Source organism: Struthio camelus, chromosome 1 (genome assembly GCF_040807025.1).
Source record: "Struthio camelus isolate bStrCam1 chromosome 1, bStrCam1.hap1, whole genome shotgun sequence".
Classification (NCBI taxonomy): domain Eukaryota; kingdom Metazoa; phylum Chordata; class Aves; order Struthioniformes; family Struthionidae; genus Struthio; species Struthio camelus.
Genome location: NC_090942.1, coordinates 106,390,109 through 106,413,873, shown reverse-complemented (window position 1 = coordinate 106,413,873; position 23,765 = coordinate 106,390,109). Strand labels below are relative to the sequence as shown.

Below are 23,765 nucleotides of genomic sequence, written 5' to 3'. Positions count from 1 at the left end.
ATCCGAACGCTGCTGCAAGGTGTCATGGCCAAGGAGCACAGGCACCTTCCCCACATATCCTGCAGCGAAGCCCCAGCACCATTCTCTTTCCCCACAAAGGCAGCGCAGCCAGATCACTGACCTATCATCAGAAAACCCCCAGGTCGTAAGGGGACAAGTCCATCGCTGCAAGCCATGCGCTGCAGAGTGAAGGCTACGGGCTGTGGCAAGGACATCTGCTCAGCTAAGGGACAGCCCAAGATCACTGCCCCATGGCATGCCGGAGCTTGTGGAGCAGCTAACAAACCAATGGGTAACAAAGCAGGGCACGTAAGGTAGTGAAGCATGTATATGCGACCTAGAAAGGCCTCTTTAAAACCCAGGCCCAAATGTCTTTAAGTGTAAGGAGAGAAGGCCAGTGTGTAGTTGCAGGGATGGAGAAAACTGGGCAGCCTGCAGCGTCGAGGTCTGGCCATGGCTAACCCAGAGGCTGCCAGCTGGGACACGCCGCTGACCTGCATGAGCCTGGGAAAAACAAGAGCTTCCCTGAGAAGCAGAAATCAAGTCTCTCTGAGGAACAGCAAAATGGAAAGAGTCAAGGACAATCTACCTTGAAAAAATAAAAAGAAAAAAAACCAAAACACCCCACAAACCTAAAATCAGAAACCTGCCTGTCAAGCCCTGAAATAAATGTAAAAGTTCTGCAGGAGAAGTTGGGGCGGGGGGGGGATAAAAGATTCCCAGTGTGAGCTGTGTCTGCTGTCAGAAAACCATATACGGCTCACTGATCACTTGTAAATTAAAATATGGAGATAGGATCACTGGAAGATAAATTCAGTATCAAGGTACAAGAACAGAGGATGAAGAAAGAAAAAAATAAACATACTGAGATATTTAATCAACCCCTCATCAGAAAGATTTCAAACAAAAAAGTGCTACAATGATTACAAAACAAAAAGAAGTAATTAAACTCTACCCAAAAGCATGTTACAATACATATGACAGTGCCACACACAAATTTCCGCGCCATTCTAGAGGCTGGCTATTAACGGCCAAATTCCCTGTAGTAGGGTGTTAGAAAGATACCTGAAAAGTTTGTGTAGGTGTATGCTAGAGTACACCCGTACAGCCCATAAGCGATGGCTGACTTTGCATGCGCTATTTGACGTACTCAGCTTCAGAGGCTGCTGCTGGAAAGCGGGCTGCTAAGCAGAGGGATATGAAAAGCTGAGGGTGGTCTGAAATGCCATTTTCCTGCCATGCAGAGAGCAAGCCCTCTTGCAGAACTTGCTTAGGATCTCAAGGTCTTTTGTAGGCTGTCCGCATCCACCTCACCAGTGCTGCCCTCCAGGTAAAGGCAAAATCCTGTGGGAAGGACCCGACTGAATCCACCTAAGAGCTTGCTCGCTAGAAGGGGCCACTCCACTCACTTCAGCTACTTCTTTTTCACTGCACGGATTTTCTGCAGGTTCAGCTGGCTCGCTGAGGGGTCCATGCTGGCACAGCAATGGGACAGAACCAAGTAGCCAGCAGCAAGAGCTGGGGAATGAGGAGCACCTCCTTCTGCACGACCAAGTGCTAGATCAGCTCCACTTGCCTTGTGAAACTGCACCCTAGAGCTCTCGTGATTTTGCTGCCTCCATACATTTGTTGGTGAATCCATCTACTGCATGGAAGAACACCCAAACAAAATGAGTCATCGGGCATTTCTCCAAAAAACTGTCATCTTAAAAAAAGAGGACATAGGAAGGATCACAACAGGATGGACTATAGATCTATCACTATCTGGACTCCATGTTTCCATATTTTACGGGACAGGGAAAACTGCAGGAATTTTCTTTTAATAGTGCCCCACATTCCTGTCCAAGTGAGTAGGATGGCCTTGGGAGCCAACTTTTATATTTCCAAATTAAGAAAAAAGACCTTGAGCCATAGGTTCTGCATGTCCAGTCTCTGCCATTTTGCTAAAACAAAGTAGATCACAGGTCCAGTGAACCCAATATTTTGTCTTTGATCAATGCCAGAAAACACAGAAAACCCAAAATAACCAGCCCTTTATGAACCAAAACTCTGGAAAAGTATTCAAAGAAAAACTGCCCTTGTTTATGCTACTCACACAGAGGTATTAATTTCTTGCAGTAAAAAGAATTTGCCACTGGGAGAAACAGCAAGCTTTGTTTTACTGAAATTACCTCCTTTGCATGGGCTTTGCTGCACCACCTGGCTATGCAGGTGGCTGTCATGCTGAAGAGCAGAGCCACCGGGAACCTGCCAGCTGTGTACCACCAGCAGAAGACACCTCAAAGGCATCAGTTGAACCAATGCTCACAGAGCCTAGAGGCAGGGGATTTATAGTAGTTTGGGCCAGGCCACCTCTCTGCCTGGCTGTTCAGCATTGTCCTTCTCAGAAGAGGACAGGACATATCTTGTGCAAAGGAATAACGGGCAAGAAGGGGTTTCTCATCAAAGAAGCAGCAGCCTGTGTGATGCGGAAGCTAGAAAAATGATGCAAGTCCCATGTAAAATGACGGGAGAACCAGAGCTGCCACTCGGGCATGACAAGAGGGACACCTGGCCTGGGTCCTACTCTCACAGGAGGGCTGACAATGCAGCAAGTGAAAAAATGCACTGCTGCAGCGCTAAGCCTGCTGGCCCCAAGGCTGCCCATCCACGGGGACTAGCTGGGGCAGTGGAGGGGAGCAGGCTTGTGCCCCACACCGGCGAGGGGACAGGACAGCGCAGGTCAGCGTGTGGCTGGGAACCTGCTCGCCACCGACACTCCCAAAGGGGCGGCTCTCTAAGGGTTGGCCTTCCTAGGGCTGCCACTGCTGACTCTGCTTTTGGGGACTTCAAGGATATGAGGGACGCATAAAGCTTTAGAGCTGGACAACTGCAAAATTCTTCACTGCAGAATATTATATGCCCCAGGAGAGCAAATAAAGTTTCAGCGAGAAGCTAATGGGTGCAGAAAGAAGACACCAGACTACATCAAAGAGGCTGCGTGTGCAGACTGCAAAGGGGGCTGCGATTCTGGTTCTGTATAAGCATGCTGCAAGTGGGAGTGGAAGACCACTCATTAGGTATCAAAGAGAAAAACAGAGAGGACTTTGAAGTGGAAGTGAAAAAATTGCACTCAAAAAGTAACTGTGAGGAGAGTTAATCTGACTAGAGCAGCATACTTTGAATACAGGCCAGGTCTTCTGAAATTCTTGAGTCCTGCTCAGGGAGGCTGAGAAGCAAGACCTCCTGCATGAAGTTTAGTGGGCACACAGTGCAGGCTGACCCTGATTAAGGTCTCACTAGGGACAAGGGCACATTGCTGCCCCCTTCATCCTCATAAAATATACCTAGGATGCTTTTAAAACCCACCTTCTCAGGTGCTCTTGGCTGCGTTTTCCTGGCTGGAGCCACAGGGAAGCCCTGACCGTGATTGACCGCAGTCCACAGTACGTTCACCACACAGCTCTTACAAAAACATTTGCACAGGCTGACCTAAAGAGGAGGCAAGTATTTCTGCTCCCATGCCAGAGACAGGAGAATAAAGGTAGGGGGAGGCAAAACCCAGCTCTGACCGAGCAACTCCAGCATCAGCGTCCCTAGCACTGGGTCAGGAACACTGTCTCTGATCCAGTGTGAACTCCTCTGCTCCTTGTGCTGGGGGGCTCATTTTGTAATGGCAGCCTTTCAGTGGGATCAGGATGGCTTCTGCTGTGTGTGCTTTGGCAGCTCTGCCAGAAATGTAATCTCACACCCATGTGTGACCTGAATTGCACCCGATTTGCCCTGCTGAGTGATCTGGTGGAGCACCTATCTGGTACTCACGACTGTGAAAGCACAGCTTGGCATGACAAGGTCAGCCAGAAAAACACCCCCATGGAGAGAGCACCCTCACATGGATGTGTGTTTATCGGCAGAACTTCACCTAAAATCTATTTTTACAAAGTTACGCCTGTAAATTGCACGGTATTGCGTGCATTACAGCAGCAGTGAGAAGATGGGGCTCCCAGGCCTGTGTGAAAAAATGACAGTATGGAGAAGAAACAGAGGTAGGGGGTGCCGGGAAGAAGGGTTTAATAGCTTGAGTTGAGAAAAAGCATGCCGGGGTCCCAGCCACGGATAAATAACCATGCCAAGGAGGCGGCAGAAAGTCTGAATGGGGAAGTTGTCCCAGGGGACCTGGTGAGCATGGCAACAGAGCTCCCAATGGTAAATGTGCAGGTGTAGGAGGCTGTGCCACGGGGTAGGAGAGGGAGGGAAAAGAGGTGGGAAAACAAACCCACCCGGGCCAGCTGGAGCAAGGGCTCCAGTTGGGTCGGTAATGAAGACGTGTGCAAGGAGACAACCACGGGTCACACAACACTGAACTCCTTCATTTTGGCTGTTTAGAGTGCTGGAAACTGATAGGAAATAGCAGTGGCTCAGGGCTGCAGGTCTCACCACGCTGGTAATGAAAAGAAAGGAGCAAGCTTGAGCATCCAGGGAGAGGAGACCGTTCTGCACCAAAGTCATAGCTGCTGATTATCAGCCTTCTGTCTCCGCTGAGCAGTTCCTGAATTCCTTCATCCCTGAACCAAGAGTACAACTATTTGCCATATGGAGCAGAAGGCTTTAAAGTAGGGATGCAATGCTGTTCTACAGAATAAAACCACTCTAAGCTCAAACAAGCAGAGAGTTAAGACAGTTTCTAGACTTTACTTCTGTAAGGAAATTTCTGGCCCATTAGCTTTCCTTGTTTAACTTTATTGTTAGATGCTGCCAGCAGCAAAAAGGGTCAAGTTTTAAAGTATGAACCTTGTGGCTCTTGAAAAATACTTGTTTGAACCATCCTTCAAGAGTCTGGGAGATCCCAGTACTCCACTGGCCACCCACTAGAGAAAAGGTACCTTTCACATCGCTCTGTGAGAGGATTCCTCCATGTTATTAAATGTTTTTAAAAACTAAGAAAATGTTATTAAAAACTAAGAAGGGTGAAAAGCAGTAATATCCGATTTCACTTGTTAGGGCAAGACTGTCCCAATACTCCATAAGCGTCTTGGCAATTGTTTTAAAGTCAATCCTCCCCTCCCAGCCTTAAGCACATCATAAGGCAGCATATTTTTCCAGTACCCTCCATCCTCGGCCTCATCCTCTCTCCACCCGCAGCATCCTCAGCCTGCGTGGCCACCCTCAGTCACTTCAGCAGCAGTCATCAAATCATCACCTGCCAGATTTTTTTTATGGACGCTAGGAGAGTGATGGAGAGCTCTGCACCCATCTGATCTTGGGTTTTCTGGGGAAGCAAGCCTTCGGCTCACCCTGCTCTCAAAGCAACATGCAGACATAAGTTTCCCCCCCTCTCTGAGGCCAGCTGAGGAGCCTCCCTCTCCACAATAATAGTTTCAACTTGACATCTCCTAATAAACCAAATTTTATGAAGCAGACCCTAGAGAGCCTCTGGAAGCTAATTAATGTTCTAATGAAGAGCCTGACTGTCTTGTTTGCTCGACGGCTCCCAGGTCAATCAATCTGCCATAGCCCAGCTTGCAAAAAAGCAGCGAGGAGACCAGGACTCCTGGCGTCTGCTCCGTTATCATCCCCCTCCACCCCTCCCCATTCCTCCTCCCATGTTCATTACTGTCAAAAATGCAGTAGCAAGAGGGTAAATTTATAGAGGTGACTGCAGCTTCTCCCCATGCGCCCGCTTCTGGATTAGTCACAAAAGAAGCTGCAGAAGGATCACGCAAAGGGAGAAGGATGGGAAGGGCAAGAGAGGAGGAAGACTGGAAGAAAAAAATCAGTTTGTGGGCACAGATGTGGCTGCACATTTATCAGAGGCTGACGGCTCGCACACAGTGAGGTGTCCCCCCCCCAAGGGCAGGGGTGGAGAGGGCCGTGCCTGGCTGTCAGTGGGGACAAGGCCAGCCGGCCAACTACAGGCACACGAGTGGCCAAGCTCTCTCTGTGCCGTGCTCCAGGTCCCACACCGAGGGAAACAAGAGCAGCCAGCGCCAAGGCTTCTGGGCGCTGGGGAGCACAAGATCCCCCAAGGTCAAGCGCAGAGGTACTGGGGAGGTCTGTGTTACGCAGGTCAGAGGGGCCACGCAGGCAAGGCGCTGGCCAAATCCCCTCCTGATGAAGCGCATGATCCTGGCATCATGAGTCTTGCAGACTTCCATGCTGCCAGCCTGGGTTTCCCCACAAACATGCTCCCGCGCCCCAGAGCCGGACAAGCGTTCCCAACAGCCCTCCGGGCTCTGGGTGAACAAGCCCCATTCAGACATCAGCTCACCAGGTTGCTTTCCACTAAATAGAGCAGAGGCTGCTAAACGGCACTGGGATGTGCAAGTCGGTGCCATAGTACGAAAAGGGGGGAGAGGTGGGCTTGGTGGGGCTTGTCACAACCTCCTGCTTATGAAAAAGCCCTTATTTTCTATTCAGCTGTTGCCAGAAAGAGTTCCCAGCGCTCAGATCTCTCACAGCTCTGCCGAATCACCTCACGCTCACACTGCAGGGGGAAGATAAGTGCAGTAATGCACACGAGGACAATGGCAATTTAATACACCAGCACAAATCTGCTCAGGCCTTCTTGCCAAAAGAGTCGTATTCAAATGTCTCCGCCTGCCCAGATTGCAGCATAGCCCCAATCATGTACTGTGCCGCCAGAGACTGTCTGCTGCCCTTGTCTGAGTCCCACAGACTTCGCACAGACACACACTGCTCACAAACAGCATGCCCTGTCTCAACAGCTCCTTCCCTGAAAACTTGGCAGAGAAATCACGACTGAAGGAGGAGCCGTGAGCAAAGCCAGGCTGTCAACCCTTGGGTCTAACCTTGTCCCGTACAAATCTCCTGGGCAGGACACCGAGCCATGGCACATTCCCCCCGCAGGGGTACACAGGGAACAGGGGAGAGAGCAGGAAAAGGCTACCACCCTGTATGTGCAGACAGGCTTAGCTGGCATGATCAAACCAACAGCTCAGCCTGAACTACTAAATCCTAATGCTTTCAGGATCACCTGGGTTCAAAAGGAACCTCCTGAACAGTGTCTTCTTCCTCTAAAACCAAAGAGATTGGTATGCATCAGGGAGTTGTCAAGTCTGTCCCCTCTGAGGACACATCTGCCCCGACTGCTGACTTGAGGATCAGCTCAGTAATGTTTGTATGGAGAATCCTCTTCTCCAGCCAGGAAGGGCAAAGGCCACAGCAACAAGTGTGAGGTAACAGCTCTGGAAGGGAAAGGGATGGTGAATCATCACGGGACCCCTCAGCTTTTGGGGCAGAAGTGGGGTTCCAGAGGCAGGCCAGATCCTGTAACAAAAGGGAAGCCCAAACAAAAGTATGGAGGTGGAAAAAAAAAATCTTTACATGTGCATTTGGGGCTTGTTCCAAGCTCAGCCCACGCCTCCGTGCACAGTGCTCCTGCCAGCTTGGGCTTCGGGGAAGCAGCTGGCATGAACTGCGCCTCACTTTTATTGTTCTTCCCCCTCTGCTGCAACATGAGCTCACCGAGAAAGACACAACAGGCAGCTCAAAGAGCTGGAAGTAGAAACAGAGCGTAATGCTGTAAGGACACAGAACAGCCGCAGACAAATCTTTCCAGTAGCCAGTCTGGTCCCTAATCCTGCCTCAAAGACCCCTCGAACCAGCCTGGATTTCAACTCCAGCCTGCAGAAGTTAAAAACCGCTCACCCTACAGCAGTGCAAACTCCCTCTCTCCAAAGTGCACATGAGCAAGTGGGAGAACGTGCCTGTACCTGTGCATACCCTTCCCTCTACTCTGCAACCAAAAAACGCTGGGTTGCGTGACACTGAGGAGCAGACAACGAAAGGGAGAAATACCGGAGCTTCAGATACTACTGTTGCTGCTGGTGAGTTTTCACGTATCATCAAGTGATGCACGCCACACCCTAGCGATACCTAAATTCTCTATAAGCTCTCACATATAAAGCCAGTGTCCTTTATAGGTTTTTCTCAAACTGTCAGTCCTTACAATGGCCTAGCACCCAAGGGAATAAGGAACAGTCACATCCAAAGGTCAAAGCTAGCTCCAGGTGTAATGAGGGACACTTCTGTCTTCCCACCTACAGATTTTCACTTCAGAGCTATGTTAATGCTGCCAGCTACCCGCCTTTTCCACTTTCTCCTTCAGGAGCTCCATGTTTTGTTTCTCAGGTACTGCTGGTTTCCTCATGCGAGTAAGAAAGGAGTCAAGTGTTTCAAGCTGCTAGAGTCTCCTCAGCATTACCTGTTGGCCACTTGAGACAGCAATAGGTGAAAACTGCAGCTACATTAACAGATGCAATTCAATGCCAGTGCTGCCACTTCTGCAGCTATCACACAGCATGCATGACAACTACAAATATTCCTATAACCCACTGCTGGAAGGCCAAGAAGAGACAGTTTAAATATTGCAACAGCAAACTGACACACCAAGAGAAGATCCAGCATCTAGTCTCTTGAGATGTGGAATTTCACAAAGTAAAGAGATTAACGAAGCAATCAGCTAGCCACAATTTTGCCTTTCTATAAGGCTTCTCACCTTAATATACTTTAAAGGCTGACATATATCGATTGCCACATCTGCACCTGGAATCTGTCAAACAGAAAGGTCACTCTGACAAATAGGGAACAGGGGTTTTAAGAAAAAACTAGAATCCCAACATTAACTTACAATCTGGAAACACGCTACCTCAATTTGCCAAAAGACCTTCAGAAAAGCTTTCTTTATTTCTTTATGCTATCCCTCAAAGAGCGGTAGTGGAGATAGTTCTCCCCAAACCCACTGGGGCAAACCCAAAGAAAAAGGAGAAAGACAGGACTAAGTCATCCTGTGGCAGGCTGAAGTTATGTAAAAATAATGTGGCTATGGGGAGCCACAGACTTAAACTGATGGCTCTCTCATGTATTCAGTTGTTCAGGGGTCCTGAATGACCCCCTTTAAAAACAGCCCTGCATATTAATCTGAAAGCTAGCATCTGCTTCGCCAGCAAGGTCTGACTGCTAGGGCACTAGGACATTCATTCAGAGGTGACGGACAAAGGTGCCTCCCATATCATCCTGGATTCTCTCTGGAGGTTATCCGGACAAAGATCCAACAAAAGCATAACCCTCTGTAGCTTGCAAAAGGAGAGAGAATCACAGCAGACACTTGCATGGCTGCCAGCAGTATTTATGGAGAACTTCCAAGCACCCTGTCTTAGAAGCTGTGGGGGCATGGAAATGACACACAGAGAGAGCACAACAGAGGTGCTGGGAGACATTCTGAGGAGGAGAGAGAGAAAGAAGCTCCCTTCTTCTCCTCCACGCCCCTGTGGGCCATAAAATCACAAATGCTATGCGAGGCTCATCAGACTGATGGCTAAGATTTGCATAGCAGTAGTTTGTTAAGCAGTAGGGAGGCAGGGAGAGGTAAAAAATGCAGAGACCTAGATCACTACTTCTGTTACAGCTGCAGGAAAGAAGAACTGGTTGCCAGAGCATGTTACACCTTCCGCTGACCTTTAAACATCCTCCTGGCCACCCTGAGCTGAGACACAGAGGCTCTCCTCTGGAAGGTATTACCAAGGATTTCTCTCTCTCTCACACATACACACACACATGCACAGAAATGCATCATGAAGGAAGCTTATTACTCTAGGGACCTTCTCCAATCAACGCTGTTTCCTAGGGAAATAAGCTAAAATGATGAACATCACCAACCTGACTTTGTGAGCAGTAAGCTATGTATTACAAGTCAGGATAATCAAGACAAATGGAAAAGATTAACCTGGAGATGAGTGCAAGAAGGGAGAGAGGGAAGAAAGAGGGTGGCAAGATCATGAGGGGCATGGAGCTCACAGCATCTCCTGATTCTTCCAAAGACATGGTAAGGGGTGGGGGAAGGCGGAGGAGGGTACGAAAGGGGCTATTCAGAAAAAAAAAAGAAAAATAAAACAAAACACAAAGACAGACGCTAGGAAGGAGTCTCAGCACACAGGAATACACGAGGAGAGAACTGACAGCACTGCAAGGAACTGAGCCAAGGGTCTCAAAGGTGCCAAGAGCCTCACCCAGAACATCTATTCCAGCCTGAAATCTGAGACAGCCATAAACCATTCAGCTCAGCTGTGGCCCAGAGCTGCCCTGACCACAGGCCTTTGCATCTTTCTTGGAGAAAAGTCACTACAACCAAATCAGCAGCTAGAAGGCCTACAAAAGACGCCTAACTCTTTCCACTGACTATACAGGCAGCATAAGCATGTTGCAGATTTTCTGACTCTCCCTTCCAAGCCAGGGATCTGTTGCCTACATGTTGCACACTTGTGCAGGCACCCGTGGCCTTGGTGCATTCTAACTGGAAAGGACTCAACTTCTGGGGAGGATGAACATCAGGCTCTCTTACCACCGGCTGCTTTTGAGGACCCCTCCAGCACAGCAAGAGGGACAGACAGTTACTAGATAAGATGCAGCACATGATCTATGGCAGGAATGCACACACAGGCTTTGGTGGGAGCATCACTCTCTGTTGATACTGTTTTCACTGCCCCTCCCCTCTCCTCCCCGAGTCACTCTAATCTGGTGAAGGGAAGCGGCGTCCTGAAAACCATCTCCATCTCACAAGAACAGCTCGGAGACTGGACAGAGCTACCAGTCACCTCACCTCCCAGATAAAAACCCACAAACAGCACAGGAGGAACAGGAGGAAATCCACTTCTCCAGAGGTGGAGAATGGGCTTAGCATATCTGCAGTTGAAGAGCTGAGCAGTGCCACCCGAGTCTTTCACAAGTGTGAAATCCCAGCAGCAGCAGCACCACCAAGACCAGTACTCTCTCTGAGAGGCCACCACAGCACTGATAAGCAGCCCATCACCACAAAGCAATTCCCAGGCCTTCTTTGGCACCTACCTGGCCGCAGGACCCTGATTTCCAGCAGGTTGGAGGTCCTGTCCGCCAGCCGCGTCCAGCTGCTGTTGTAGTTCTTCCGCCAGAGTTCAGCCACACACTGGTACTTGCCAGCCTCCGTGTCGCTTGCCCTACTGATGCTCAGACGCACATTGTTGCTGGACTCGGCCTTTTCAATGGCAGTGCGTGTCCGGAAGCCAGCATACCTGTCGCCCCACTGGACCCCACCGTCGCGCGTGAAGGTGACCAGGTCGTGGAACTCGGTGCTGCCCGCCGGCTGGAAACGCCACGTCACCGACACTGGCACCCACGATGGGTAGTGTGGCTTGATGATGCACTGGAGGTCAAACGACTCGTTGTAGGTAACGCCAGGGGTGCGGGAAATAGCTGTGACAGCAAAGCCAGCCTCTGCAGAAAGAGACAAAAGGGCTTTGAGAGACACCTGCCTAACAAGGCCCTGCTCTCCGCTGTTGCTCTCCTGCAAAAGGTAGAGCATGGCTATCCAGCTGTGGGCCTGGAATAATCAGCTGCTCATGTTGCGTTGGCTTCTCTCCTTTGCAATCGCCAAGTGGAATGAACAGCACTAGAAAAATCACACTTAACTGCCTGCATAGTAGTGGCTGTCTGAGTAAGCACTTGTTGCAGTGGCAACAGGGACATGCTCTACAAGGAGGAGAGAGATCTCCAGTAACCCGGAGGGAGAGTAGCCAACCTCAGTACTTCTGCATGCTGTTAAAGCACCACAGAAGTTGGACTCGACAGCCTGTTAGGGAAGTCTGCAACAGAGCAGCAATGGGTACAAAACCTGCCCAGAGAGAGACGTGACTCTGTATGGGGAGCAACCCCTCCTCATTGCCCACTCCGTGTCTGCAGCTGGACACCGGCAAAAGGTTCGTAAAGTAAAAAGAAACAGCTTGCTTTCAAACTTTGGAGAGGTGACAGTGGTTATAAAATCCCAGGATGGAGGCAACGTAAGAAAGAGAGAAGCTGGTTACTGGATTCTGCTCTTCATACAACACAACTTCCTTTTTCTCTTTCAAATTACAGCTATAGGATAGTTTTATACAGTTATCCTCACATATGCACAACTCCACAAGCTAGTCAATACATTTGTCCTCAACTATCACCAGAGTTTGTTGGTTAGAGGAATTTAAAACCAGTAGTCTATTAATAATTTGAGGGCAACATATTCCCAGTTGACTATCTTAGATTTTGGGTCAGGGAATTTTCATTCTGAGTAAGGGAATTTCCATCATTCATTTCTTCAAGTTGCAGAAAAACAATTTTTTCCCCTGTTCCAATTACTTAAATGCAGCCTGTTAATTTAGCAGGGATCTATTTTTCCACCGGTAACATCTACAAGAAGCGTTGAGATACCCAGTGGAGACTTCTAGGAACTAAAGTGGGTTAAGAGCTCTCCTCCCTCTCCAGTGCTGACAATTCAGGCATCTGGTAAAGCCTTCACTGTAGCTCTGAGGGTGGAGTCCCCAGCCAGTACCCAGCAGAAACAGAAACATTTTCTAGATGAGCACGGATCCACCACAGGCTCAAAATTACAGCCTGGGAGGATTCTCCAGTCCCAGGAGATTAGACCGGAGTTCAGCTGCAGCCTGCAGGGTCACTGCCGCTGGCCCAAACGGCCGCAGCGCAGACACCACAATGTTGGCACGTTCCCAGCAAGGGCCTCCGCTGCCCTCATCACCCAAAGGCGTCACTGTGGCAGAGCTCTGGAACGTGTAATTACTGAGACAACAGGTCAGTCTTTGGGATTAAAGCCTCTTGGAACACGTTCAGTGATTATCCAGGAAAGGAATACGAGGCTCAGGAGGCCATCCTCGGCAAGACCGCTCCATCTTATCCTCACTTAAGTTGTCACATACTGACTCTGCAGCAGCTCTCCTGCCCACGCAAGTGTGTTGTCAGGCCCAGTTCAGTGCACAGCAGAGATTTCTGGCCCTAGAAGGCTGTTTTATTTCAAAACCAGCTGGGCTTGTAGAGTTTTATCTCCAGTTAGCCTGGGCTCAATGAAAAGTACTTCTCTTGACTGCCATGCAAAAAGCAGATCTATTCCTTGGGTCCTCAACTCAAACAAACATGCTCACAGCACTTAGGTTAACACATGAAATCCCTTCTTCCTGAGGGGCTTGGTACAAAAGGAGGGAAGCCATGCATGAAAGCAGGCAGATTTTTTGTGCAAGACCTGCCTACAACGTGTCAGAATCCCCTCACCCAGCCAGCCTCACCTCTACCAACTGCCGTGTCTGCCCCCCTTCCTCCCCAGCCATCCAGGGACTGAAGCCCCTGCTCCGCACTGGAGATCCTCAGAAGTTCAGGCACATCTGGTTTCATCCGACAACTGATCTCTCCTCTGGCTATTGCTTCAGAACCACTCTGTAGGGAGATTTACGGGTTCTGAAATAATCTGTGCCGGTTCAGCCAAAGAGTTTCTTACCCTGGCAGACTGGCAAACGATTAGACCTTAACTTGAAACGCGAGTGTCACTTAAATTTACTGCATTTTCTACTAGCACTTGCTGTAGCAATAAACCTTCCTTACCCTTTCTTGGCATATTCTGTTTGAGTTTCTCAAAACACTTTACAAACATTAGGCAGAACAAAAAAACCAGATTCAGCAGCAACAACAAAAAAACCCCGTTTTATCCATTAAATTTCAAGGAGCTACTTCAGTCTTTGATTGTTACAGGAACAGGATCTAGAAAGCTTCTTAGCACTTGACAGAATGTGTTCAACAACCAGGGACAAGGATGGAGGGAGAGGGAAAACTACCTTTTAATCACCTTTTCTGGAACTGCTGGGAAGTTCTGAGCATCTTAACTTTCAGCAAGAGTGAAAGCAATACATTTTTAAATTTGATCACTTAATTTACGATTGTACTCCCTGCTCTACTCCCACAAACCTCCAGCAGTTGCCGAGTAAAGAGAATAGATACAGAGACTTATAGTAGGCTAAATGCCAAGGACCTCAAGAGGAAGATGCTGCTCAAACTAGCTGAGAACCTGCCTTTAATTCTTTACCAACTGAAGTTCTACTTGCTTTCAGAAGCTATATTGCAATGATTTCTAGCTCCAGACAGAGCAGCCTCTGAAAGAAGGTCAAAAGTGAAGGGAAAGAAAGGAGGAAAAAGTAAGATTCTAATCAGAATATGATAAGACTTTAACGTCTCATCTCTCAGATATGTTGCCAAAGCTTAAGATTAATACTGCGGAGAACCAAAAAAATCTATCTCAGCTTTTCAACAGCGTGCACCAATTGTTTATGGCTCTGGCATTTTGCAAATTAGTGGCCTCATAGGAACAGTCATCAGTTCTTCAGTCTCCTGCAGAGTACTTTGGGAACTGGTCCAGGACTTAATATAGCAAGGCCTGAACAGGACCCAAGCAATTCCCAGGCTATGCAAATCCCCTAATGCTCTACCTGCCCTCTCCTAAATCAATGTGGTTTTAGTGTATTTGAAATAGAGGTGCTCTCTGTCAGAGCAGAGTACTGGCAGCAACGATCCTGGCTTCTAGTTCAGCTCGGTCAATGGACTAAGTCGCAGTCTTGGGCCAGCTGCTCAAGGCCTCCCGCGTGGAGGCTCTTGAGGACCGTCCCCGACCCGCGGTTCCTGCGGGCTTCTGATGCTGTAGGAGCTGCTCACAATTTCTGGTGGTCCCCACGTCTCTCACGAGTGGAGGTTTCACTCTCCTGGTCTAGCGAGCGGAGGTAAGGTTTACCTAGGGTCCGCAAGGAGACTTCACTGCCCAAAGATTGCCGATGGAGCATTACAACCCTACTTCCCACAGTCCATCTCCAGCACCACAGGTGACGCGGTGCCCTCTTTCAGTGGGCCAGAAAGCATTACGCTGCCTGCCCGCCTGCTGGTTTCTCTCTTTGGAAGGATGCCAGAAGCATCGCTCCTCTCCTTAGCTATCACCCATCTCACCTGTGTTAAGGCCAGCCCTCAGATTCGGCCTTCAAACACAACAACGCACGCGGCCGTTTTGCACCGACCTACCCAGAAGCTGCAGACTGGGGGCTGGCTGCCGAGTGCCTGCTTTTCACCAGCAAACGCAGGAGAGCCAAGAGCAACCGGCAGGTCCTACGCCTCGCCCTTGCCCCAGGCATTTGCAGGTGACACCCAGGGGGGCTGGGAGACATGGGGAGCACAGTCCCGTGGTCCCCGCGCCTCGAGTACTCACCCAGAGCAGTGACGGACACTGGTGTGCCAGCATGCCGCTCCCCAACCATCTGCCACTCCCCATCCAGCGTCCGCGTCCACTCGGCCACCCGGCATTCGTAGTGGCCCTCATCTGCCTTGACACTGTTGAAGATCTCCAGGGTGAAGGCACCAGGCCGCACCTGCTCCATCTGGATGCCCCCGTAGCTGCTGCGCTCAGCATACAAAGGGCCCGGTTGCAGGGTGCCATCTCGATCCAGCCGTACAATTTCGCTGCGCCGGTTCTGCTTGTCCACCAGCTGCCAGGTGACTGAGAGGCGGCTTTGGGGCCCAAAGCCTGAGCGCACATTGCAGCCGAAGCGTAGGCTCTCGCCCTCCAAGACATTGCTGGCATTGTTGGTTATCTCCAACAAGATGCTTGTCTCTAAGGAGAAAAACGCATATACACAAGGGAGATGATACACACTCGCCACTCCTCGGTCTGCAAGGAGGACACTGACGTCTCGAGAGACTTTTTACCAGGTGCAGGAAACTGCCCACGCATTTGGGTCCAGGCACATCTCAACTCTATGCGTGACCACATCCAAAAACAGCTTGTGGGCAGCGAGCTGCTCCTGGTGACTTGCACAATCAAACCAGGTGTCGGCCAAAGCTCTCTCTCCCTATGGCTCATGAAACACTGACGCATCTTCTGGTTGCGGGTCCAGGACAGGATCTCAAAAAACTTGAGGGAATTTGTGTTGCCACATGCACCGCACGCAACTGGCTCTGCCAAAAAAGCTTCCAACTCCCTGGGCTTTCCCATTCATGTCATTCTGATTTCCATCTTGCCACTTCCACTTCCTGCAACACCTTTTGTGAAAAGCTCTCACAAACTCCCATCACTATTAACACTAGAGGTAGCTATCAGTGTTTGGTATCATCAAAAAAGCAGGTATCCTGAGCTTCCCAGAGATGTCGAACTTTATAGCTGGTTTTTCAGAGATACTGAGTGCTGGTTACTCCTGTTGTCTTCCGTCGGAGTTATGGACACTTAGCACCCTTGAAAAATCATCGCATTTGTTCCTAGAGCTGGTGATTTATGCAATTTCAGGAATGAAATCTGTCATGGTGGCTTTGTCTAGACATACTGCATTTCAGACAACCGTCCAGTGAAACTAACTAGAGTAATTTTCAATGCCAAACAAATGAGACCCAATACTGGTAAGAGAGAAAAGAATTCGAATTTCTTTTGGAGAAACGAGGAGGAAAAAAAGCTTGAGGAGAGGGCTGCATTTCCCCACAAAACCAAGAGATAGGATGCAAATATTACACAAAAGCCTCTCACAGCTACTCCTTTGTTCGGTCAAAACCCACTGCTAGGGTAAGCTGGACGACACTTCCAAGGCTACTCGAGTTGGAGAGAGTGAGACAAAGGAGGAACGCGTCAGTGGACCCTTTCCTCCCACGCTCTTATTTCTGTATTTACAACGTTCATCTGACTAACGTAAAAGGCATTCAGATGAGCCTTTGACTGGGTTGTTTTCACCAGGGTTGGCAGACACACAGTGACAAGAGACCTCTCTGCTGAAGAGCAAACCTGGGCTTGAGGAGCACGTGACTCCTGGTTTCTCCCAGCACACGGCACAACCCCAGCAGCTATGGAGGAACAGTCTTGCAAGACGCCTGAACAACAGCCACCAAGACCTCTCCAGCAACCTATTAACTCTTAAGATAGGCTTAAAGGACAAGCAGGACTCCCCAATAAGACTGCTGAATATTTTGTTGCTCCCAGCAACCTACAGAGCACGGTGAGGCGAGAGGTGTGATAAGACAACCAGAGGCTGTCACACGCACTTTCTACTCAAGGCAAAACTCTCAGCTTGCAGCAACTATCAAGGTGTGGGCATGCTTCCCACCTACAAGCCTAAGCAGCACATATCCCTCTTTTTCCACTGTCCTCTTCCCCTAGAAAAAAATCTTGTCGGTTAGGATTTTAAGCCTCCAGAGCATGCAAACTCTTATCCTCCCTTCTCCCCCTGCTAAAATCCCATTCGGGCAGGGCATATCAAGGCCTCACAAGCCAGTCGCCGTGCACAGCTGAGGCCCGTGGCAATGGCCCCAGGACAGAGTGGGCACGTCTCTACTTACTGAGCGGCAGGACAGTGATGGGGATGTTCTTTGGGCGCTTGCTCTCCTTGTCGATGAAGTCCCCCGTCACAGTCTTCTCCCGCTCAGTCACCCTGCAGTTGTACTTGCCACTGTCCTCGAGGCGGAGGCGGTAGATCTTGAGCACAAAAACATTGTCGCTTTCTTTGGCTACCTTGAGCTGGCCCAGGGCCTCACGCTGGGCAAACTCATTGTTGAGCACCGGCACAGCGTTGGGCCCCAGGCTTGCAATGAGGGAGCTGTTGAAGGCCCAGGAGATGGAGAAGTAGCGGTCAGGGACATTCTGCGCCTCCAGGATGCACCGAAACTCCACTGGCTCGCCCACGGTGTATATCCGCTTCTCCGTCTCCAGTCGGACGCTGAACTCCTTATCTGGAGAGAGACAGACCAACCCACATCAGTGTGGCCAAAGCACACCCGGAGGACCAGCACCCCTCACGTGAGGGCCAGCAACTAATACTACACCTTCTGCAACTCTGCTATATTTACAAGTTGCTGCTGTGTCTCTCTTCCCCCCTCCCTGTGCAGTCAACATCCCTTGAACACATGAATATGCAGGTGGAGGGGTCAGGGGCTTGCTTTCACTGCGAGAGCCGAGTCTACCTGTGCCACAGAGGAGGCAGCTTGCTGCTCAGTATGGCAAAGCTGCAACGCCTCCCTAGCCAAAGTAGAAGGGAAAAACTGCTCATTTTTCCCCAGCCTTTATTACTGGGAGCAGCTCTGCTGTGACTGCAGCAGAAGAGCACTCTAATGAGGACCCTGAGTAATGCAGTCCTCTGAAGCAGCCACCAGCCCACTGAGACAAGGCGTAGAGCACCAACAGGCTCAGCATAGTGCTGGCAACAGAGCTCAGCAGCCCCGGCTTCTGGCCCCACAGGAAATGCTGCTGCTTATTCTGCCAAGCATCCCACAAGGGCCAAGCCACCGCCACTCACTAGAGCAGTGCCCGTCCCTTTTCTAACCTCTTCTAGCTGAGGATCTAGTGGCATTGCGGGATGGTGACCTGGTGCCTTGTCCTACTTGCACTCTGACCACCTGGCCAGCTGGGGTCAAGAGGCAGGGACTTGGGGGATATCAGAGAGGAAGAAAGAGCTCAACTCAGCCTTTAGATCCTCAGTAGGAACCTGCGGTGTTGGCTGGGAGAAGTATTTTGACTTGCAAAAGGGTCTCATGCAATATAGAAATGTTTACTAAATTTATTTTTATTTTCTGCCTGTGTCATCTCCTCACTTTTCAAAATTCTCGTTGCCTTGTTGTCTTGTTGCAAGGACCAAGTGCTTAAAATGCATGCTTTATCTCCTGTTCCAGCTTCCGATCAGTGGCCGTGCCAGGAGAAAGGGCAGAGCAGCTGCCACCCAAGCTCCCTTGCTGTCCCCAATTCCTCCTGGTTGCTATCAATATGCAGCTTCCCTGCATCCAGGCAGCCCACAGTCCATCCTTTCCATAGCTTCATCCAGAGCATCCCGGCCTTTGCTAACAGCCTGCCTAGCAGGGTACAAGGCAGATGAGGGAGCCTGGCATGGGGTAGCTGCAGGCACTTCCAAGGACCCTTCAGAGGACCTATCGGTACTGCTAGGCATGAAGAAAAGGGGGCCTTCCCCACCACAAAACATGGCTTTGTCCTGCCCTGCCACCAGAAGGGACAGAACCAGGGTGAAGGGTGATATTCTGTGATAGAGGACGCTGCTAGTGCAGATCCTTATCTCATCAGTGAGAGGCACACAGCCACGGGCCAGGGAAGTGAGCCATTTCAATAAGAAATGCAGACTGAAGGGAGCCTAGTCTGGCCTCTTGTAGGTAACCAGCAGTGAGGGACCTCAACAACCCTCCTAGGAGCAGTTGCTTTCCAGAGTGCACCCAAGAGCCATTGGGATTATCTCAGCAGACCACAAACACCCAGAGTCTGCAGAGAACCATAGTCTGAAGCTGTCAAGTCCCAGACCAGGCACAACTTCCCCAGTGTTGCATGAAGTATGCAGCAGGAACCTAACCTGACCCATAGGCACTCTGTAACTGGTCTTACAGCCTTATTTATTTTGCTGCCTATCAGCACGCACACAAGCAGCATGGCAATGTGATATGCATCACTTACTGCTCCAGACAGTACCCGAGCTTCCCAACAACAGGTATCTCACACAGCCCCCTTCTCCACTGTCTCACAACAGCATTGCTTGGCTTCTCCCATCACCCAGATGAGCAAGAAAAACAGAGGAGGCACTGACCAGTGGCTTGGACGTTGACAATGGTGCCCTGAGAGCGTTTGCGGGTCATGGCGTACCAAGACTTGTCCGGGTCCTGGATCCACTCAGCTGCCTCACAGTAAAATTCACCTTGATCTGATGGGTGGAGGTTGTAGATCGTGAGCTTAGAGGTGGTCTCTCCCACCTTGTCCAAGCGAATGTCTCCTGTGGCCTGCCGCTGGGCATAGGTGCTCCCGGCCCGCAGGACAAAATCACGGCTGAGGGAGATCACTTCCACGGGTGGCTCACTGCCTCGCTGCCGGTACCAGGCGATGGAGACGTGGCTGTGCTGGGCTGTGCTCTTGGACACTTCGCACTTGAGCTCCAGGGAGTCGCGCTCCACCTTGTTCAGCGTCTGCGGCACGGCAGTCACGCGCAGCGAGTCAGGGATGACTGCAGCAAAGGGGGGCCGGGAGGAGGAGAGAGGGTCAGAAACACAACCTTTGAGTTAGTGACTCTGAAACGACAAGCCAAGGGAGTAACTAAAGTCTGGACATGTGAAAGCAGGGCTAGGGGAGAGGTTTCTTTTTACTGTTGTAACCAGTCATAAGTCGTAGAACTGCAAAGCCCTATTAGGTCACATCTAGTCCCAAATAAAAAGAGAGTCATCCCCAAAGATCTTGGGTGAGAAAGATTGTTACCGACAGTATATATTCTAGAGCTTTGCTTATATTTCTGTCTCAGTGGCCCCCACTACTACACAGCTTTTCATCGCTCTACAAGGGTTACTACTGTGCTGCTTAGCGCATTCACTTCCCACCGAGTATTTCATGATGTGCAGCCTCCCCTTCAAGTTTGCCTCCCCTTCTTTCTGTGCCATCACTCTGTCCTACCTCCCTGGACCATGCTTAATAACACCCCCCCCCCCCCCTTCCTCCTAAGGCCTTTCAGACACTGGTTAGCCCTGGCTTGGGTCTTCAGCTCCTTAGTCCCTGTTTGGCCAAGCTAAACATATTTAGTTCCTTTAATCTTCCCTCATAAAAAAGTCAGGAGATCCAATTCCTCTTTCCTTTGTTTATGTCCTTTCACGTTTTAATGACCCCCTTAGGCAAAACAATGGGGTTTCTGCATTCGTAGGGAGCCGGCTCCTTTGAGGGCAGCAACGCAACTGCAAAACGCCCAATGCTTGTTCCTGGGACACAGACACATCAAGGCATTTGGTAATAAAACTGCTGGCTGCATTTCAAGTTGATTAACCAGAGGAAAGGAAATAAATGCCACAAACCCAGTATGAGCTGTATATGGGGCACATGGGTGGCGGGGTGGGGGGAGAACTCTTGCAGTGAAGCCACAGGGGCCAACAACCAACTTCCTGAGGAGGGGAGAAGGCAGGACACAGCAGGAGAGCAGCGCGGGAGCACCTCACCAGGCAGAAAGCCCTTTCACTCCCTCGGAGGGACGCCTGGTGGAGGCTCCCCCTTCCCCTCTGCCACGTTGCCCCCAGGGCAGTTTGAGAGCTGGGCACATCGGTGCATGCTGAAATGCACAGGGTTAACGAACTAACCCCCCCCCCCGCTGCCAGCACGCCACGCTGGTGCTGCCACAGCTGCGATTCCGCCTGTCCAGATTTGTGGGCAGTAATGTCCAGGAGAGAAAGGGACAGATGACTGACTGCCAGTAACTCTCCACCCCTGCAGCTCAATCAGATGGGACCGAGAGCCAGAGCTCTCAAAATCCCGACACATATTTTCTGAAAAGCCAGAGCCTTCTCCTTTACTTCTCTCTGCCTCCTCTGTGCCATATGGGAGTGACAGTGGAAAAAAAAAACCAATCACATAACTGGATTTACAAAGAGTGAACAGCTACTAAAATCAAGAGAGAGAAAAAAAAGAAAAACTGCAGCAGCACGCGTTTGCGAATGCAGTACCTTACTTTTAGCAAGAGGTTCTACCACAATTAGATAGACTTTCTTAAAAAAGCGTTTCTAAACTTTGTCGTCTCAAGGAACATCATGCTGAAAAGAGTAACATAAACCTCCTCCCCGCGTCTGCACACAAGGCAGACAAGGCAGCATCACTGAATCTGTTAATGCCCATAGTGCCACCGTGTACTGGCAGAATATAATTAACATATCTCTGAACAGTTTCATTGACAACACTGAAAGATTTGACAAAATTAGTTGTCAAAAGTTTCATCTGTTTCATTCAGGCACTGCTACAAAAAGCAATGAGTTGCAGTCAAGACAACCACTGGGATTATTTACGGCAGAAAAGGCAAAACAGAAGAGGGGAAAGAAAAAAGCCACGCGATGCAGGAAAACGAGGGGTACATCTTCCCTCGTCCAGCCCGGCTGGGGACCTTCGCTTTTACCAAGAGTTCGCTACCCAGGGAATTTACTGCCGCAAGCAGGGAAAGTAGCTGGTAAGAACCGTCCACACAGCAGTCGTTGCCCCTGGTACTGGCAGCCCAGCCGCGTCTCCTCTTCCCTCCCTTCCCCTCAGCCCCTCGCCCTGCCGCCTTGCTCGCTGCCCACCAGCTAATGACCTCGGGCCAATTTTCCAGGCTTTACGGCGCCCGCCAGGAGCCCGCCTCGTTTTGCGTTTCTCTCCTTCCCTCTGGCTCCCAAGCGGTGGTGACAGCCGGCAATTAAACCTCCTGGCTCACGACTCCGGCATGATGAGATTTAAATTTCTCATTTAAAACCTCTCTGAATAATTTCCAGAGCAGTGCAGCTCCATTCTCTCTGCCCTCCAGCCACAGGCTCTTACAACTTTTTCTTGTATTATTTAAATGAATTAAACCTGATGTTCATCTTGCTCGAGTTACTTTCCCGCTGAGCTGCTTCAAAGGCAGAGCTCCCTACATCCGCCTCCGTACACCAACTCTCTGGGTGAAAACAGCCAGAGAAAGAAATCTTGCCAGCTGGGAACGCAGTCCCAGTCCCCAATACCTCTCCCTCCATCAGTCCTGAGCTCTATAAAGAAGAGGTGCCCATCCTCCTTCCCCAATGTGGGAGCTCTGCGTACCTCCCCGTGTGTCTGCACCCCGCTGTCACCAGTGCACCTCAGCCTCGCTGCTTGCGACTAAGGGCACTTCTTAACGTCGGCGTGTCCCTGGCTCAGCAAAGCGAGCCACAATATGTGTAATTATGGAGCATAAAGCTGGCCTGCAAGTTGGAGCCACGCGCCCCCGCCATGAAACACAGCACACAGTCCAAAAACTGAGCCCCAAGCAAAGCTCCAACAGTAGCAGCCGCATTCAAAAGTGCTTTTGGATCCTACCTCCTCAGTGGGAAGGAGGACGGGAGAGCCAAGGCTGCTCAGCCCTTGCTCAGCCCTTCCAGGGGCTGGGTGCAAATCAACACGCACACACAGTTTTGCCAACTGGACTCATGACTTCATTGTTTCCGGATCCTAATCTGGCTGGAGGGTTAGCATCATTTGTACCACATGTGCAAGCTACTGCCAAATATGTCCGGGGGGTGGGGGGGGGAGAAAAAAAAAGGCAGAAGGCAGTGGTGTTTTGCTGAGGGCTGTAATTTTACTGTGGTAATGCCTGACGCACTGTCTTGCAGTCTTCGTTCTTTTGGTAAAAAATCCACCCATATCCTCCCAAGCAGATGAATCAGTAAGATTTTTTCAGGTTGCCTGCAGGCTCGAGGCAATAGTCTTGAATCAGTTTGGTGTGGGATTACATTCAGCGGGTCACCGTCGTATCCAGGAGGACTCTCTTAATGAAAGCCCAATTTCTGCAGGATGAGATGTCACAAGGGATAGGTAAGTGCTTTGAGCTGCCTGGACCAGTGGGGAGGCTCTGTGTTTGACACCACTGCTCTCACGCTTGACCAGCGATGCACAAGCGACTTTTTTAGTTACGCTGCAAGATGCATCTAGTGTATCGGGTTAGGGGAAGGGGGGAGGAGAAAGGGGAAAACGCTGCTCTGAAAATACATGTGGAACGACATCACACCTCATTTCAGAAACCTGATAACCATTTCATTTTGAATGCTCTGGAATATCTGGGGCGCTCTCAGAGCAATCTGAAGTCTGTCCGGTCTCACGCATCAGCTGAACTCCCCGAATGCTTTGGAGTGCAGAGACTTTACCAGTGAGAAGGCTATAGGTACGACTTAACAAAGAAAACTAGAGCAGGTTAGGCCTATGAGTCACGGAGCGAAAAATAAGCAGGGAACTCTGCAAAGGTACTTTTCAGAGCATGACATCACATGCTGAGAGGTGCATATCCAAAGAGAAATTTCTCTCAAGCCAGCTGCCAGGCCCAGGTTTCAAGAACGCCAGCTCGCATATCTGGCCTTGTGGACCTGAGCAACTTCCCCCCAGAGTTTACCTGGGTGCCCTATCTCCACTGCCTGTCAGCGTGCTGCAAAGCCGTATCTCAACGGTGGCACTTGTCCAACAGCCG

At 50.2% G+C, this 23,765-nt stretch overlaps 1 protein-coding gene across 4 annotated transcripts in view; it reads right to left on the bottom strand.

The window, feature by feature from the left end:
* The window catches only part of IGSF3 (immunoglobulin superfamily member 3), a 109,269-nt gene that overhangs the window by 18,257 nt on the left and 67,247 nt on the right, over positions 1-23,765 (bottom strand). For 2 of the 4 annotated variants that reach the window (XM_068910140.1, XM_068910129.1), the window contains exons 3-6: positions 19,386-19,796; positions 17,146-17,535; positions 15,038-15,439; positions 10,843-11,247 (exon numbers count right to left, since the gene is read on the bottom strand). In XM_068910140.1, coding sequence (XP_068766241.1) covers positions 10,843-11,247; positions 15,038-15,439; positions 17,146-17,535; positions 19,386-19,796 — 1,608 coding nt within the window. The remainder of the gene's footprint in view (positions 1-10,842; positions 11,248-15,037; positions 15,440-17,145; positions 17,536-19,385; positions 19,797-23,765) is intronic. The other 2 variants (XM_068910154.1, XM_068910146.1) reach the window with 1 other exon arrangement.